We start from the raw sequence: 16,318 nt of genomic DNA, 5'->3' as shown, positions 1-16,318 counted from the left end.
GAGCAGGGTGACAATGGAGCAGGGTGACAATGGAGCAGGGTGACAGTGGAGCAGGGTGACAATGGAGCAGTGTGACAATGGAGCAGTGTGACAGTGGAGCAGGGTGACAATGGAGCAGGGTGACAATGGAGCAGTGTGACAATGGAACAGTGTGACAATGGAGCAGGGTGACAATGGAGCAGGGTGACAATGGAACAGTGTGACAATGGAGCAGGGTGACAGTGGAGCAGGGTGACAATGGAAACAGTGTGACAGTGGAGTGGTGTGACAATGGAGCAGGGTGACAGTGGAGCAGGGTGACAATGGAACAGTGTGACAATGGAGCAGGGTGACAATGGAGCAGGGTGACAATGGAACAGTGTGACAGTGGAGCAGTGTGACAGCCCTGAGCTCTGTTCATACAGCCAGGAGCAGCTGTGGGTTTGCATTGCTTCTGGTTCATACAAGAAAACATCATCTGCATTTAAATACCATTAAGTCCTCCTAATAAAGTTCCGTGCTCTCCTCATCCCACTGCACTTTGAGGTCCAAATCCTTGAAGAGCATGGTGAGAGGAGTGTCCCTGTCCCTGTCCCTGTCCGGGCTGCTCCCGCCGAGCTCAGTGCAGCCCAGCTCCAGCCCCTTCGCTGCTGGGAACATTGGCACGGCTGCAGTCCCTGGGAGCTGCGCTGGGGCTGCAGGCGCTGGGCACGGCCCTGGCAGCTCCCAGTGCTCCCCGTGGCCCCCAGTCCGGACCGAGAGCAGCAGCGGTGCCAGCAGCAGCTCCTGCTGGGCAGCGCAGCCCGGGGCAGCCTTGCCCGCGGGCAGCAGCAGGGGCAGGGCTGCCTGCTGGCGGTAGCATCCCCCCTGCTCCAGCAGGGACAGGGACAGATGGGACACAGGCTCGGGATCCTGCAGCTCCTCACTCTGCAGCAGCAGCTGCGTCTGCCCGGGGCTCCCCTGGATCACCACTGACTCCAGTCTGTCCCTGCTCTTCCACAGGGCCACCTTTGGCTGCTGCTCTCTGTAATCCCAGTGGCTGCAGCTCTTCCCCAGCCCGTGGGTTCGGAGCTCTCCATCCTCAGAACCATCTGGAGAAGATTCCTTCAGATGTGGAGAAGATTCCTTCAGCCTCTGTTCTGGCTGGGAGCTCCTGTCCGTGCCCTCCACGCACAGCCCGTAGGTCAGGGCCAGGCTGGAGCTGCCTGGGGCAGCAGCAATGCCCTGCTCAGCTTTCTGAGGAGTGTAGGCAGTGATGGCAGCTGGCATTTCCACCTGGCAGCGCTGAGGGGGCAGCTGCACTGCTGGGACATCCACCTGCTGCTGGTAGGGACAGGAGGGACGTGCTGGCTCCAGGTGTTGGCTCATCTGGGCCAGCTGCACTTCAGGGATGAAAGGGGAAGGTTTGGAGAGGCTGAGGGGCTTTATGATGTGCTCCACTGTCAGGGTGAGAGGCTGGAAGGATGGAATCCCTCTGAAGTCCTGGTGGAGAAGATAAAGAACAGAGTTATTACCAAGAGGCTGTGACCTTGAAGGTTTGCTGTAGTTACTGTAGCATTTTCTTTGGAGAAGTGTCATTAAAATCCACTAACAGCCACCAGGGATCTGCTCTGCTGACAAAAGAGCTCTGCTGCTTTTTTTTCTGCTGGAAAATCACCATTCCCAGGAATACAGACATTTCTCATTGTCTATTAACTGAGCAGCCTTGAAACATGAGGAAGAAAATCTGCTGCTTTCACTTTTGCAAGATCTGTCCTAAGCCCTGCAGCATGAAATAGCATGAAAATCCTTGAGCTCATTAATATGAAACCCAGTTCTTGCTGTGGGAGATGAGGGATAGGGGAGAATCCCAGGGTTTCAAGCTGGGGATTTAGGATGCCCCAGGTTTAACTGCCTAACCCGAGGGGCTCAGTTTGGGGCAGGTTCTGAGCACTTTAAAATCCCAGGAATCTGCAGTGATTGCCTAGAGCAAGCTGCTTAACCCTTTCAATGAAGGAGGGAGGGTTTGATTGGGTTCTGGGGAGAAATGTTTTACTCAGAGAGTGCTGAGGCCCTGGCACAGACCCTGCCCCTGCATCCCCAGCAGTGCCCAAGGCCAGGCTGGCACTGGGGCTGGGAACACCTGGGACAGTGGCAGGTGTGGATCCCATACAGGACATGGACTAAATGATGCTTCCAGCCCCAGGCAGGGCTGATTCTGTGATCTGCAGGCTGAGCTGCAGTGGCTGAGGGCACTCACCAGGGCCCTGGGCTGGGCACTGCGCTGTTTGATGTATTTGTAGCTCACATAAGCGGTGGCAGCAAAAACCAGCCCAGCACAGAAGGCCAAGGCCACCAGACAGTAGAGAATCCACGTCTTGTCTGGGGAAAGAACAAATGGAAAAAGAGCTGGATTAGAAAAATGTCACAGTTAGCTAGGTGATGACACAGGTTTAGTCTCACAGAATTAATTTTTAAATTATTAAAACGTTCTCTGCTTAAAATCAATGCATGTTGTGTGTCCAATATCCCAGCTGGACTTTCCAGCTTTCAGCACAGTTAGCAGCCTCACCTGCCAGAGTTTTGACCCAAAACACCTGAGGTTTGCTCCTTCTCTGGAGCAGACAGATATAAACTGTCCCGTTGTATTCAGTGTCTGGGTCCAGGTTGGAAACTTCAAATTCTTTGTTGTGCTCATTCTTTGTCCACTGTTGAAAAGAAAGGTGAAATCAGTATTTGGGCAAGATGAAATTTTCTTCAATTCAGATTGCAAAATTCAGCATAAAATATTATTTACTAATGAGGTCTTACAGGGCTAGAATTATTCTGTATGTATGGAACTCTGCTTTTTTCTGAATCATATTTATATGAGTTTATTTTCCATTATTTCTGTATTTAATTCTGCATTTCAATTTCTTAAGACTTGAACTATTTTAGTCACCAAGGGTTTTACTTTTTGCTACTTATACAGTACTCTTAGGAAGTCCTTTGGATTTAGGAAGAAAGCCTCAAATTCCTGTTGTCCTGAGAGTTAGACTCCAAGACTTTCCCTTGTACATCAGAAATCTCCCCCATAACTGAGATCCTTTTCCATCTCATCTGAAATGGGATTCACAGCATCCCAGAGCCCGAGGCTGTGCTTTACCTGCTGCTGTGTCCTCTGGTTGAATATTATCAGGTGATAATCCACAGCCCCGAATTTGCTGTAGATGTCCTCCACGGTGAGCTGCTGCTGGTCCTCCCCGCGCAGGGGCGTCAGGGGGGGCCGGATCAGGAACCTGATGGAGCGGCTCTGGGGGACGTGTTCCACCTGGGGGGGCCCTATGATGGCTGGGAAGGCACAGCAGGCTCTGTCAGCGGTGTCACACACCCAGACTCGCTGCAATGCCATTGCTGTTTGTACAGAATGGGCCTGAGCTGTGTGAGCGTGGCACCAGTCAGGCCTCTGCAGACAGAGCTGGTTTGGGGTTCTTGTGCCCAGGAATTCTCATCCCAGGCTTTTCCAGCTCCATGTTCCCTGTCCCTGTGCAGGACGTCCTCCTTCCTGTGTGTGTGAAACCCCACCACAGGTAACAGCTGCCCAAATCCCAGTTCCCATCCTACACCACATTTACAGGCCTTTGTGCCTGCACTGGTCTCTGTGACAGGCACACACTACACCCAGCACTGCAAAGGCCTTTAATCCAAGTTCTCACAGCTTTTCTGGTGCCAAGGTCTGAAGGCTCTTCACAGCCATTGGCTGCTGATGCCACCTTGAATTATTCCTGGTGATTTTTCAGTGGGAAGGTTTATCCACAGAGCCAATGAGGCCCCAAAGGCTGCGTTGTGTCTGCAGTAGGGCTCACTTTGGGGTTGGGACACCAACAATCCACTGGAATGGACGCTTATCCCAATGTTCCCATTTCACAGCTGCTGAACTCCCTGTTTTCAGGTTGCCCATCATGTCCCTTACTCATTTCTCTGCTCCTGTCACCTGCAGCTCTCCCTCCCATCACACCAGGCCCTTCCTTTCTCTGACCCCCGGCTCCCAGCTGAGACCCTGCCCATTCCTCATTCACCTCCAAGCCTCCAAGGCTTCACTCCCCCCCAGCAACACAGAGCGTGGCAGGGCTGAGCAGTGGGGAAATGCAGCCCTGCAGGAGCAGGAGCAGGGGTTTGGGTTGGTACCTACTCTCCTTGCGGGGCTCGAAGCGCTCGGAGCGCACCCAGCTGGAGGAGCAGCCCCGCGCCCGCACCCGCCCGTAGAAATGCTCCGTGAAGTTCTCTGTCTCCCTGCTGAGGTTGCAGAAGAGCTGGGTGATGCTCTGGCACTCCTGCTTGCTGAGCCAGGATTTCTCCCCATACCTGAGGACAAAACAAGGATTTGGGGTCGTTTGGTTGGACAGGAATGGAGGAAAATGGAATAGAGAGAAGGAAGTTGCTGAAGGCAAGAATAGCTCAGAAATGGAGCAAAACAACCCAAGATGTAAAATATTTGCTTAAATGAGCATCATATCTCCCACTCTGAATAATCCTGAAATATGAAACAAAGCAACCCAAGATGTAAAATATTTGCTTAAATTAGCATCATCTCTCACTTTGAATAATCCTAAAATATGGAGCAAAGCAACGCAAGATGTAAAATATTTGTTTAAATGAGCATCATCTCCCACTCTGAATAATCCTAAAATATAGAGCAAAGCAACCAAAGATGCAAAGTATTTGCTTAAATTAGCATCATCTCTCACTTTGAATAATCCTAAAATATGGAGCAAAGCAACGCAAGATGTAAAATATTTGTTTAAATGAGCATCATCCCCCACTCTGAATAATCCTAAAATATGGAGCAAAGCAACGCAAGATGTAAAATATTTGTTTAAATGAGCATCATCCCCCACTCTGAATAATCCTAAAATACGGAGCAAAGCAACGTAAGATGTAAAATATTTGTTTAAATGAGCATCATATCCCCCACTCTGAATAATCCTAAAATATAGAGCAAAGCAACCGAAGATGCAAAGTATTTGCTTAAATGAGCATCATCTCCCACTCTGAATAATCCTAAAATATTCATAGGATTATATGAACCATTATATGAACCACAATACAGGAGAAACAGCAAAATCAGCTTTTCTCTCTTGGCCCTTCTCTCTCTGAGACCCCCAAGAAAGCCCAAAAGAAGCAAATTTCACATACTGTTTGTACTGGACATCAAACACGGTGCCAGGGGGAATATCTGCCTCTGTTTCCCATGTCAGGATGTTCTCAAAGTTTGTGGAAGAGAATACTGCACGTTTCAGACATGATGATCTCTCTGTAGTCACAACGCCTGAAGGAGCAGAGAAACTGCTATTAAAAAGCATCTTCTGACATCTCAGCCCTCAGATGAAAATGGATCCTGGGGGATTTTGCTAAAGCTGGGCTGAAAAGAAGGAGCTTGAGCAGAACAAGGCTTCAAACTGTGTTCACATCACACTCTTGCAGACAACTGACTCATCCCAAAGAAATCAGGAATTTATACAGAAAAGCTTCAAAAGCTGGAAAACTCAAATCAGAAATAGAATCCTTGAATTTCTAGCCAGGTTTCTTTAAGAGCCTTTACATGGGTGATAAAATAAGCCCAATAATCTGTTTCCAAGCCAGAATCAGGTCTGTGGATGTCTCTGCTCTCTGCCCCTGCTCAAGGAAGTGACATGCAGAGCTCAGTGTCACCTCCTGAAGATGTGGCTCCGTTCTGCTCTCGTGCTCCATGTTTTATTGGATGGAAAGTGCCTGTACAGAGTGACACCCAGGGTCTGGACTCTGGCCTGGGCGTGCCAGGGTGACAGCAAACAACTGAGCCCTGCTCCCTGCTTTCTGAGCCCTGCTGCTCTTCCTCTGGGGTCAGCAATGTCCCCTGTCCCTGCAGACGTGTCCCTGGACAGCAGGACCCCACCATGGCCCTCCTGCAGCAAACTGCCTCTGAGCTGCTGCAGAAAAGCCCTCAAGGATTTTGTGTCTCTTATCATGAGAAAACACAGAGCAAAATTTTCCAAGGCTGATCCACAAGAGTTTCTAAGGTCAGGATTTATAAACTCTGAATTCAGATTATGGGCAGACCCTCAAAGGTGAATAATTTTTACATTATTCAGCTCTGGGTTTGTGGCACTGATAAACACCTGGGGCATGTGAGGGCTTCAGCCTGCAGTGACCAATGTGAAAAAGTGAGCAAATGAAAATAGCACAGATGGGCAAACTGAGCCCTGGGATGGGGCTGCCTTGGACAGGGTCACACTGAACAGAGAATAAATCCCAGCTGGATCCTCGCTCCAGGCTTTGCCCCAAGGACCAGAGCTGAGTGTGAGCAGTTCAATCTGCAGGCTGGATGGAGGAGGGTTGGGCAGAAGGCACAGATCCCCTCTCAGTGCTGTGTGTGGCATTTGGGCAGGGGAGTGGTGCAGAAATGAGCTGCTGCCTGCTCCAGATGTTCTCCTGACTTCATCTGCAGCCCCACATCTGCCTCTGCTCATGCCAGGCTCTCAGGAGCAGCAATGGGGTATGGAGGAGTGGGGTTCCCTGTCTGAGCACCCTGAAAACTGAGTCACAAATACCCCAGTCTTATCAGGAGTGGGAAATCTGTCTTCCCACATTTATCCATGCTGGAACACTTATGCAAAGCAGCATAACACAAGCACAGTCAAGTGTGGGCAGGGGAAAACCAGGATATTTCAGTGTGACAGTTCCTTGGGCTGAGGAGATGCCAGACACAGCAGATGAATGGCAGGGGCTGGAAAGAGCAGGTTTATCCTTCATTCAGCCAGCAGTGAGCTTGTCACATCTGGAGTAGGATTAAATGGCTTTTAGAGGGCAGAGCTACATTGGATATCAGGGAGAAATTGTTCCCTGATAGTTCACAGGGTGCCCAGAGCAGCTGGGGCTGCCCCATCTCTGGCAGTGTCCCAGGCCAGGCTGGACAGGCTTGGGGCAGCCTGGGGCTGTGGAAGGTGTCCCTGCCATGGCAGGGCTGGGATGAGATGAGCTTTAAGTCCCTTCCAACCCAACCACTCTCCGGTGACTCCCTCATTTTAAGCTTCCATTATTTGTTTGTACCTCCTTTAAAATCAGCACTGTTCTTGGATTCATTTGTGCTGAAGCCATGAGGAGACTGACCCAAAGCCCCCTGACACCAGTGAATCCTTCTCTGCTGTAGGATTTGGGTCCCAGCACAGTGACAAACCCTTTGAAGTGAAGGAATCTTTCCCTCTCCCTACTAATCCCGAAAGTGCCGAGCGTACCAGCCACACATGGGAGTTACCACAAGGAGAGAGAACTCAGACAGCAGCTCATTCTCTAGGTGATAATTCAGCAAACAGGAGTGAATAGCAGACTCCAGGGTCAAACAGAATCCCACAAGCAGCGACAGCAGAGCAGAGCTCAGGACTTACCCAGCACTGAAACTCCAGCCAGGACGATCAGAAATCCCTTCATGAATGACTCTGCAGGCTGGGCTGTGCGAGCAGGCAGCTGCTCCTGTGTGCAGGTGAATCACCTTTTGGCTGAATTCTGTCTTGCCAGGCCAGGTTGGATCTGTTGCTCAGTAACAGAGCACAGCAGAGCTGCTGTCCTGCCTTCCCTGGCTCTGCGCGGAGCCCTGCGCATGTGTGACACTGCAGAGTGACAGCAGGAGTGCACACCTGGCTGTACAAAGGTGCACGAGCCAGAGGCTGAGAAAATCCCCAGCTCCTGAAAAAGAGCCAAATACCTTTATGCTGAGAGCTTCCTGCCTGAAAGCCCTCCCTGAGGTTCCTGGGGTTTGAGGTTTGCTTTTCTGGTTGAGTAACTTGAGCTTGTTACAACTCCAGACATTGAAACTTAGAGCTGTGCACCTGCTTGGTTCAATACCTATTTCCTCCAAAATTACTCCTGAATACTTTCTTACAGTGAAAGTCAGCCAGAGCACTGGGGTTTTTCACCTGATGTGGGCAGAAGGCAGAAGAGTGGTGCCCTTTCCACAGGAGGAGCCCCTGCTGTCCCACAGCTTTTTGCAGGGACTGTTGTACACCTGCAATGTTTATTTTTGTGGCTGTTTACAGTGTAAAGTTCTGTTACTGAATCCACGTGATAAGAGCTGGGAGTTTGTATGGACAGGAAGAAAGGGATACAGTCCCTTTCCCATAACGTGTGCAGCTTTTAGGGTGATGTTATGTTTTCAACCAACAAACCCTGCGTGCTTCTGAATGCTGATTTCACTGCTCTATCCTTGTGGCCAAACATGTGATGGAATTCACAAACCCCTTCTGCTTCCCTCCTCCTCTGTGGATTTCCTGATGCTGTTTCTGTTCCTGCCCTGCCTGGCTGTGGGAGGGCTCTGTGCTCCAGCCCTGCCGTGGTGCATCCCTGGCATTTTGTCTCTCTCAGCTCACCTGGACAAAGGCAGAGGCCTCAGGTTTGTTAAAGCAGACACACCTATGCACCAGTGTCTAATTAAGCACAACTGTTTGTTAGGGTGTTTCCTGAACAGCCTGATAAAAGTATTTCTGTTTTCTCTTCCCTCACGCTCCTGCTGGCTGATGGGGCAGAGCTGGGGAGCCTTGGTGTGCACCTGAGCCTTCATTTCTGACAGCAGAACTTCAAACTTTACCTCTGCCCCTATTTCTAGCAAGGTGTCACCTTTTGAATAGCCCAGGAAACACCTCTCTGAAGCTTTGGGGACGTGAACATGTCCAAAACTCGACTTTCAAGTGTAAAATTAGGATTTTATCTTCCAAACTTTTGATTTCCTCACAGTGTGTGGGGAGTGCAGCAAACCTGTGAGTGCTGGGCATGAACCCTCCGTGTGTGGATGTGGCCCTGGGGACAGGGTGGGTTCCCAGCTGGACTCGATGATCCCCAGGGTGTTTTCCTCATAAATGATTCCCTGATGCTGTGGTAACCCCTGGAGCAGCTGCTGTGGGAGGGGAGCACTGTGCTCTGGCCAGGACTGACCCTTTGCAGAGGAAAGCAGCTCCAAGCCCTGCTGAAATGAGGAGTTGGGTGCTGCCACCTCCCGTGCAGCTCCCCTGGCCTGCAGCCTGGCCCTCAGCCCCTGGACGAGGCAAGAGCTGATCCCAGGCTGCGTTTGCAGAGCTGGGACATGCCAAAAGCATTCTGTAGACGTTACTCAACTTCAGAGCTTCCTGTAAATCAAAGCCTGGGGGGTTTTCCTGGGTTGCACAAGAAATTGGGTGGTGATTATGTTTGGATCATCGCTGTCTTTCCAAATACAATGCAGGATGTACCTAAGGACACTGCAGAGGACAGAGGAACAGTCCAGCTGGTGAATCCTTTCCCCACCTCTCCTTTGGACTTCATTCAGGAGCTCAATGAGTAAATCTTGCTGCAGAGCAGTTCCCAGTCCCTCCTACCACCCCTCACTTCTTTTTTCCTGTTCTCAAAGGATTTCAGCTTTCATACCCTCCATCAACAGCCTCCCCTCATCTGAGCCCTCTCCCCGAGTGCAGGAATGGCCGGGGAGTGTTTCCCTCTGTCTTTTACTGCTCTGCTTTCCTGGGAGCCCTTTACACAAAGGCTCCCTTTCATACTGCGGCATAAAAAGCTTTTACAAGGACATGAAGTGATGGGACAAAGGTGACGGCTGTAAACTGCCAGAGGGGAGATCTAGATTAGATACTGGACTGAAATCCTTCCCTGGGAGGGTGGGGAGGCCCTGGCACAGGTGCCCAGAGCAGCTGGGGCTGCCCCAGGATCGCTGGCAGTGCCAGGGACAGGCTTGGAGCCACCTGGGACAATGGGAGGTGTCCCTGCCATGGCAGGGGTGCACTGGGATGAACTTCAGCATCCCTTCCCACCAAACCATTCTGGGATTCTTTGTTCAGTAGTGACCTGGCTGGGAATTTCAGAATTCCACTCCAGCCCAGGATGGGGTTCTGTTTTAAAGGTAATTATTTTTCAGGATGAGCTGCAGTCCCCCTTTGTAGCTATGGAAAACAAAACCACGTACACATGGAGATTTATATAAAAAATTATTGCTCTCAGACATTCTGCACAGCAGGAAGAATTTCAACTTCAATAAATATAAAATAAAAAATAAATAAACAAACATGCTGCACACTTTGGCTTCAGTTCCCTCTGCTGGAACACAGAAGGTGCTTTCTGCAGGATGAGGTGGAGAACTCTTCATGCCACAAAAACCAGATCCTGCTGAATGTCTCTGCAAGGAACTTCCAGTCAAGCTCTGGACTTACAGGGAAGCAAAAGTGACACAAAACAGTTCAAAATGTGCTCCAGATGCACGTGCAGGCAAAACACTGCATTTTCAGGCCCTTTTTCTGGAGTCTGAGGTGATCCCCAGGCAGTGCCTGTTTGCTGAGTGCTCCCTCAGAGATGTCCCTGCCTCCCCACCCCGGACAGTGACAGCACAGAGGTGACTTAGCAATAAATTGCACTTTTGTGTCCCTAAAGCCATTGCCTGGATAGGCCAGACATTGGTTGTTGTCCTTGTCCAAGGATCCTTGCTTGGACATCTGGAGCTCCCCAGGATTTCCAGGCACTGCCCAGACCTGCTGGGCACTTCAGATCCTTCCCAAGTAATGGGAGTGCTCATAGCCTGGGAATTGCAGCTTTGGATCACATTTTCCCTCTGTAACTGAAGTCCCAAAAGCGTCACTGAGCACGGTGGGCTCGGGAGGGGTCCCCTCTGTGAAGCTGTCACTGCCACAGTCACTGGCAATGCCTTCATCCTCTGCCAGCTGCAGTGTCCACAGGGGGATGAGCAGCTGCCTGCTGGGATCCTCCTGCAGCTGCAGGTCAGGGATGGATTTCTGGTAACCCCTGCAGGAATGGGGAACCTTCCTGGGGTTCAGCTCGTGGGGTTCAGCACCAATCCCCCCCAGCAGGGGCTGCAGGGGGCTCATTGCCAGCCTCTCATGCCCGTGTCCATGGCCCTGCTCTGGGGCACCTGGGAACGTCACATCAGTGAGGGAGATCCTGTCCGAGGAGGAGCAGAGGTACAGGGAGGGCTCCTCGTGTGCCTGGGACCCCGAGGTGTCCCTCTCACCCTTCCTCTCTGCAAGGAGGGTGAAACCCAGGGCTCTGAGGTCCAGCACAGATGCCACAGAGAGATCTCCAGACCCTGGATCCAGGATTTCCCCCCGAGCTGCTGGGGCTGGCTGAGAGCTGAGACCTCTCCTTGGATACCGAGGCATTTCACGGTATGGGATCAAAGTGCTGCTGCCTTCCTCCTCCTCATCCTCTGACCACGATGATGACAGTGATGATGATGATGGGAAAGAAGCCCTCCATGGCAGCTGGTGTCCTCCTGAAGCTCTGTTTGTCCTCCTTTGAGGCATTGGCATCTCTGAGCAGCTCAGATCATCACTGCAGAATTCCTTTTCACCAAGCTCCGGGTGGAAGGTTGGTCCAGCAGCTTTAAATTGAGAGAAATCCTGTCAGGGAGAAGGAATCAAACAGTGAGCCTGTGATGCTTCCAAAAGAAAAATCTGGATGTCAGAAAGGTTATTTCAAAAATGGGAATTACAAATGTAAAACTGAGGAGTGCAGAACCCCCACTCCTCCCCAGTGACCCTCTGAAAACCAGCAGGACTCTGGGTCAGGAGGGCATTTGAGAATTTGGGCCATACCAGAACCTGAGGCATCTTCCTTTGCTTGGCCTCCTGCTTCACCAGGCAGCAGATGAAGGGACTGGCCACAAAGATGGGGAGGACAAACAGAGGGATCACAACCAGAAGTGGGAACTTCCACTGTGCTGATGAAAAAGACAGAAATAATCTCTTGTGAGTGGAATTTTTATAGGAATTATGGGCTCTACACTGATATACAATATTCTGAGTGTTCAGAAAACATTTCAGGCTTTTTTAAATGAAACTATTTCTACAGAAAGCAGGAACCACTCACCAGAAAATCCAACCAGTCCCTTTAACAGGAAGCTTTCTTTTTGGTGGTGAAAACCTGATTTTAGTGGAAATCTTTGCCTTGCCCTCATCCCACTGGATGTCTCCCACATCCCTCCTGAGAAGGGCCATACCTTTGTGGTTTAACAGCACACACACGGGCTGGGAGAATTCACTGTGCTTCAAGTTGATGCTTTCATAGAGAGCCCTGGCACTGAAGCAGTAGTTGCCTCTGAGGGCAGTGGTGTTGATGGTCACCGTGTCCTTCCTGAAGTAACCCTCGTATTTCTTCTGCTGAGAGACAGAGCAGAGGGTTGGAGAGGTGATTCTTTCATTATTGGGGTGATGTTCCTGTACCACCTTAGCCCATGGATCCCTTGTGTGACATCTCCCCAGGGCTGATGGATCCAGGTGGGGATTGCAGCAGTGCTGGGCTCTGCCCTGCCAGGGAATGCTGCCAGTGGCACCTGGACTGGTTGTTTTAAACCTCAGCCCTTCAGACTGCCTGGAGTGTAAACTCCCCTTCCTGATAAAAACAGGGAACTACCAAAAAAAAAAAGTGTTGGGAATTTAGCTGCTAAGGACTGGAAAAGTACAAAATTGCGGCTAATTCCAAGTCCTGCACCTGCACAGATGTGTCCTTGGGCCTAGCTGTGGTATAATAACAAACAGTGAAAGAGGCATGAGAAAAGAGAGTGTAACCCCTAAGGAATGAGGATGAGTTAATGCTATAGTTTAACCAATAGATTGCTTGGCTTACAGAATATTCATAAGCTTATTATTTGCTGTATAAGTGTTTGATACTTTCTTTAATAAACTGGACCAGAAAGACCTGAGGGACCGGGACCGGGACCGGACCGGACCTGAAAGGCCTGTGATGAACCAACTGGTGTCCTGGTCCCCTTCCTTCGACATAATGGTGACCCCGACGTGATTCGAACACGCAGCCTTCTGATCTGGAGTCAGAAATAAGGATGCATCACACACTTCTACTTTTTGCCTCTGGCTTTGGTTTGGCTCTGGTTTGGCTGGTTCATTTCCTCCAGGCCCTGGATCAGTCCCTCTCTCTCTGCCCAGAACTTTGAAGCTCTTTCAGTTCCTCCATTTCATCTAAAAAGAGCCACTGGTACCGACCTTGTCTTCAGATCCCGCTTCCCAGAGGTTCAGGTCATACTTCCAGGTGAGGTTCTCCACACAGGTGGGCAGAGGGAAGGAGGCACTGACGTGGATGGAATTGTCGCTGACCTTCAGGGTGAGCACGGGGGGAGCCAGTTCCACTGCAATGGAGGGAGCAGCTCTGAGAATGGGGCTGGCTTGGCCCTTACCTTCAGCAGGGACGGCTGCTCCTCACTTCCAGCTGTTATCTTGTGATAAGAGGGAGGCAAAGGACACCCCTGTATCTAAAACACCCCAGAGAGCCACTGGGACAGTGGCCACAGCCACAGAGGACACCTCTGTAACTAAAACACCCTTGGAGCCACTTTGCTCAGCTGATGAACAAGTTCTGACACTTGCTACAAAATCATCCTCAAACGATCCCAGCCTGTCACTGCTCCTGCTCACTCAGGTCTCTGCCATCCATAAAGCCCCTGGACCCCTGTGGGGTGTGGTGTGTGTGTCTGTGTGTCTGTCCTTCCATCCAGGCTGTCACCTGGCAGGCACTCACCGTCTGAGTAGTAATCCTTGAACTGGGATTTCACCCAGGGCGACTGGGACCGGCCCCAAACCGCCTTCACCCGAGCCCGCACCTTGACGTAGAGGTTGGAGAGGGCACAAGTCAGATTGCAGAAGGACCTGGGGATGTTCCTGCAGTGAGGAACCTTCCTCCATTTGTCCAGGCGATCCTGGCTGGAAGGAACAACCACACCAAAATATGGAACACGTTCTGCTGGGATTTACAGAGCAAGAGAAGGAAGGGTTTGGGAGGGTGGGAGCAAGTGGGACTCAGAGTTTGGATCATGTTTGGTTTTGGTGGGAGGTCACTGATGATTAGGACACTCATTAAGCAGGAGAGATGCCCAGTGTCTGTGCCACCCCTTTGATCAGACATGCTTTGGAGCTCTTACCTTTCATACCTCACAGTGTAGGTCACATCTGGGGGAGAGCCTTCCCCTGGAGCCCAGGTCAAAATCATGGCAAAATCCCTGGACAGCAGGGTCACATTTTGAGGAGGGAGAAGCTGAACATGACCTGGTCAAAAGGGAAAATATGTGAATGATTCAAAAGTATCTTTGGGACAGGAAATGCCACTGGGTTCTCACTGAGGTGGTGTCAATATCTGAGGCTGAGCCTTTCATTAAGGGCTGGAAATTGGTTCTGGCAGCAGGTGTGATGCAATGTTTTCCTTGTCTCTCATAAAGCATCTTCATCTCAACAGCTTTTTGAACTAGGACTCAGTTTGTATGAACAATCTGGTTTATGATTTCCAATTGCTTTCCCTGTGCTCTCACTGCATTTCACTGATTTACAACCCATAAACTCTGCCTGACTCCCTGGACAGGGCAGACACAGCTGTCCCACACTTCTCATTCAATCCCAGTCCTCCAAGGGCAGATCCCACCAGGAATTCAGAGCTGCAGGTTTGTCCTGTGTATTTTCCTGCCCCTCTTTTTTCCAGTAGATCACCCTCAGCAAGACACCTTCCACAGACAGATTTTAAACTGTCGCTTCTTTACCATGGAATATTCCACTCTATGTGAATCATTTCCATTTAAACTGATCAAAACTTCTCTCTCCTCCTACCAACAAAGCCATATAATGAAAAGTAACCCTCAGGTGTTCACATACCTCGAGCCTGCTGCAGGACACACAGAGCCATCAGGGCTCCCACTCTCCAGCCACACAGGACAAAGCAGAACTTCCCATTTGACACAAACGCTTTTCCTTCATCCATTCTCTGGTGTTTCCTGTGTGAATTGCAGAGGATTGAGGAGCCCAGGAGTGCACACATGCGCCCTGCCTCTCTTCCTGGTACAGCCCTGCACGTGTGCTGGGAGTGGAGCAGGTGTGGGAGGATTTTGGGGGACAGCACAGGTGGAACTTGCAGCACTGCACCCTCCAGTGAGCCCTGGCACAGGGGAAGAGCTGTGAGACACCTCAGTGAGACTCCTCAGTGAAACCCTGACCTTTGGCACTTACCTGCGTGGCTGTGAAATATTAATAGCATTTAAATAAAGTTTCAGTGCAGGAGAGAGCTATTAATAACCTAGCAACAATAACAACAGTGGGATGGGAGACTCTGCTGGCCTGCTGTTTACAGGAGATCAAAGAGTTGCTCCTGGTTTATGTTAGCCCAGTGTTTTTTGGGAGTTAGGGAATTACTGCACTTTACAGCTGGGGGGGTAAAGTGCAGAGATAGGACAGGGATCTGCCCCCTCCCGTGTGGGCACTGCCATGGATCTCTGCCATGCTGCCAGGTGCCCAGGTGTGTGCTTGGAATGGCTGTGCCACTGCAGGAAAGGGGGAAATCCCTGGAGCAGGGATTGTTTGGCACCTCAGCTCTCCTGCCTTCCACCGCAGGCACCCAGGCCTGAGCCAGCAGAGCAGGAATGGATCCGTGAATTCACTTTACAGGAGTTACAGCAGTTTGGACAAAGGGATTTCCCCGGGTCTTCCCCAGGTGGAAAACTCTCCCAGCCCAGCAGACGGCCCTTGGCAACCCTCTGAACCCTTGGACCTGGGAGTGGCAGCTTCTGGGTACAAAGTCACCATTTCCTCCCAAAACCTCCGTTTCCTCTCACCGCGGGTTTCTGTTTCCGTGGCTGTTTTGCTGCCTCTGTTTAATTTCATTTAATTTCATTTTTATGGACTTTCTTGTGGAAAGAAGAATTGTAATCCTTTCTAAGGAAAACAGCAGAGTGAAGGGTCTGGAGGGTCCATCCCCCTTCAGCACCCGAACTGCAGAGCCACAGCCAAGGCTCTTGTGCTTCCCCATCAGCCCTGGCAGGAGCGGGAGCGGTTCCAGGAACACTCACTGGGCTCTGCCTCAGAGCCCTCGGGCAGCTCCTCCTCGAGGTGACCGGGATTTGAGTGAGCGTTCACAAGAGGGGAATCTTATCATCATCATCGTCATCATTGTCATCATCATCATCACATCACTATCATCACCATCGCATCACCATGGTCACCATCCTGTCCTGTGGGACACCCGCGCTGGGCTCTGCGCTCCGCCAGGGGCTGTCCCGGGAGGGCCGAGGTGTCGCTGTCCCCACCCTGTGCCGCTGTCCCACCCTGTACCGCTGTCCCCACCTTGTGTCGCTGTCCCCTCCCTGTGTCGCTGTCCCCACCCGCGCTGGCGTGGCCGATGCCACGAGGTGTCGCTGCCTGGCAAACAAAACGCGCTTTTCTCCAAGCCACAGAGGCTGAAAACTTCGGGAACCGCAGAAAACCCCCGGAGTGATCCCGGAGCATCCTGGCACTGCCCAGGGGGCACAGCCCACCCAGGGTTCTGCTCTGCTGCCCCTGCAGCCTCTGCCTCTGGCTGGGGTGCCAGG

General features: G+C 51.1%; 2 protein-coding genes across 2 annotated transcripts; both read right to left on the bottom strand.

Annotated features, from left to right (window-relative positions):
- Positions 1 to 367: 367 nt before the first annotated feature.
- IL22RA1 (interleukin 22 receptor subunit alpha 1) lies at positions 368 to 7,531 on the bottom strand. Its single transcript, XM_064731662.1, has 7 exons — positions 7,362 to 7,531; positions 5,134 to 5,266; positions 4,130 to 4,302; positions 3,104 to 3,288; positions 2,531 to 2,666; positions 2,219 to 2,340; positions 368 to 1,461 (listed from the first exon to the last, which is right to left on the bottom strand). The coding sequence occupies exons 1-7, from the start codon at positions 7,402 to 7,404 to the stop codon at positions 484 to 486; spliced, it is 1,770 nt and encodes a 589-aa protein (XP_064587732.1). The 5' UTR covers positions 7,405 to 7,531; the 3' UTR covers positions 368 to 483.
- Positions 7,532 to 10,487: 2,956 nt separating this feature from the next.
- On the bottom strand, positions 10,488 to 14,718 carry IFNLR1 (interferon lambda receptor 1). Its single transcript, XM_064731809.1, has 7 exons — positions 14,613 to 14,718; positions 13,892 to 14,015; positions 13,492 to 13,673; positions 12,960 to 13,102; positions 11,960 to 12,116; positions 11,556 to 11,680; positions 10,488 to 11,360 (listed from the first exon to the last, which is right to left on the bottom strand). The coding sequence occupies exons 1-7, from the start codon at positions 14,716 to 14,718 to the stop codon at positions 10,488 to 10,490; spliced, it is 1,710 nt and encodes a 569-aa protein (XP_064587879.1).
- Between the last annotated feature and the right edge of the window lie 1,600 nt (positions 14,719 to 16,318).

This window comes from Zonotrichia leucophrys, chromosome 23, assembly GCF_028769735.1.
Source record: "Zonotrichia leucophrys gambelii isolate GWCS_2022_RI chromosome 23, RI_Zleu_2.0, whole genome shotgun sequence".
NCBI classification, from domain to species: Eukaryota; Metazoa; Chordata; class Aves; order Passeriformes; family Passerellidae; genus Zonotrichia; species Zonotrichia leucophrys.
This window is presented reverse-complemented; position numbering and strand designations above follow the sequence as displayed.

Excerpts from the sequence above, each read along its gene's own strand:
- IL22RA1 (XM_064731662.1), bottom strand. The coding sequence starts at position 7,404 with ATGAAGGGATTTCTGATCGTCCTGGCTGGAGTTTCAGTGCTGG. Across the intron at positions 5,267-7,361 it reads GGCTGGAGTTTCAGTGCTGG|GCGTTGTGACTACAGAGAGA; the intron begins GTAAGTCCTGAG and ends CTGCTCCTTCAG. Across the intron at positions 3,289-4,129 it reads CTTCGAGCCCCGCAAGGAGA|CCATCATAGGGCCCCCCCAG; the intron begins GTAGGTACCAAC and ends GTGCCTTCCCAG.
- IFNLR1 (XM_064731809.1), bottom strand. The coding sequence starts at position 14,718 with ATGGATGAAGGAAAAGCGTTTGTGTCAAATGGGAAGTTCTGCTTTGTC. Across the intron at positions 13,674-13,891 it reads TACACTGTGAGGTATGAAAG|CCAGGATCGCCTGGACAAAT; the intron begins GTAAGAGCTCCA and ends TGTTCCTTCCAG. Across the intron at positions 12,117-12,959 it reads AAGCGGGATCTGAAGACAAG|AAGAAATACGAGGGTTACTT; the intron begins GTCGGTACCAGT and ends GTCTCTCAGCAG.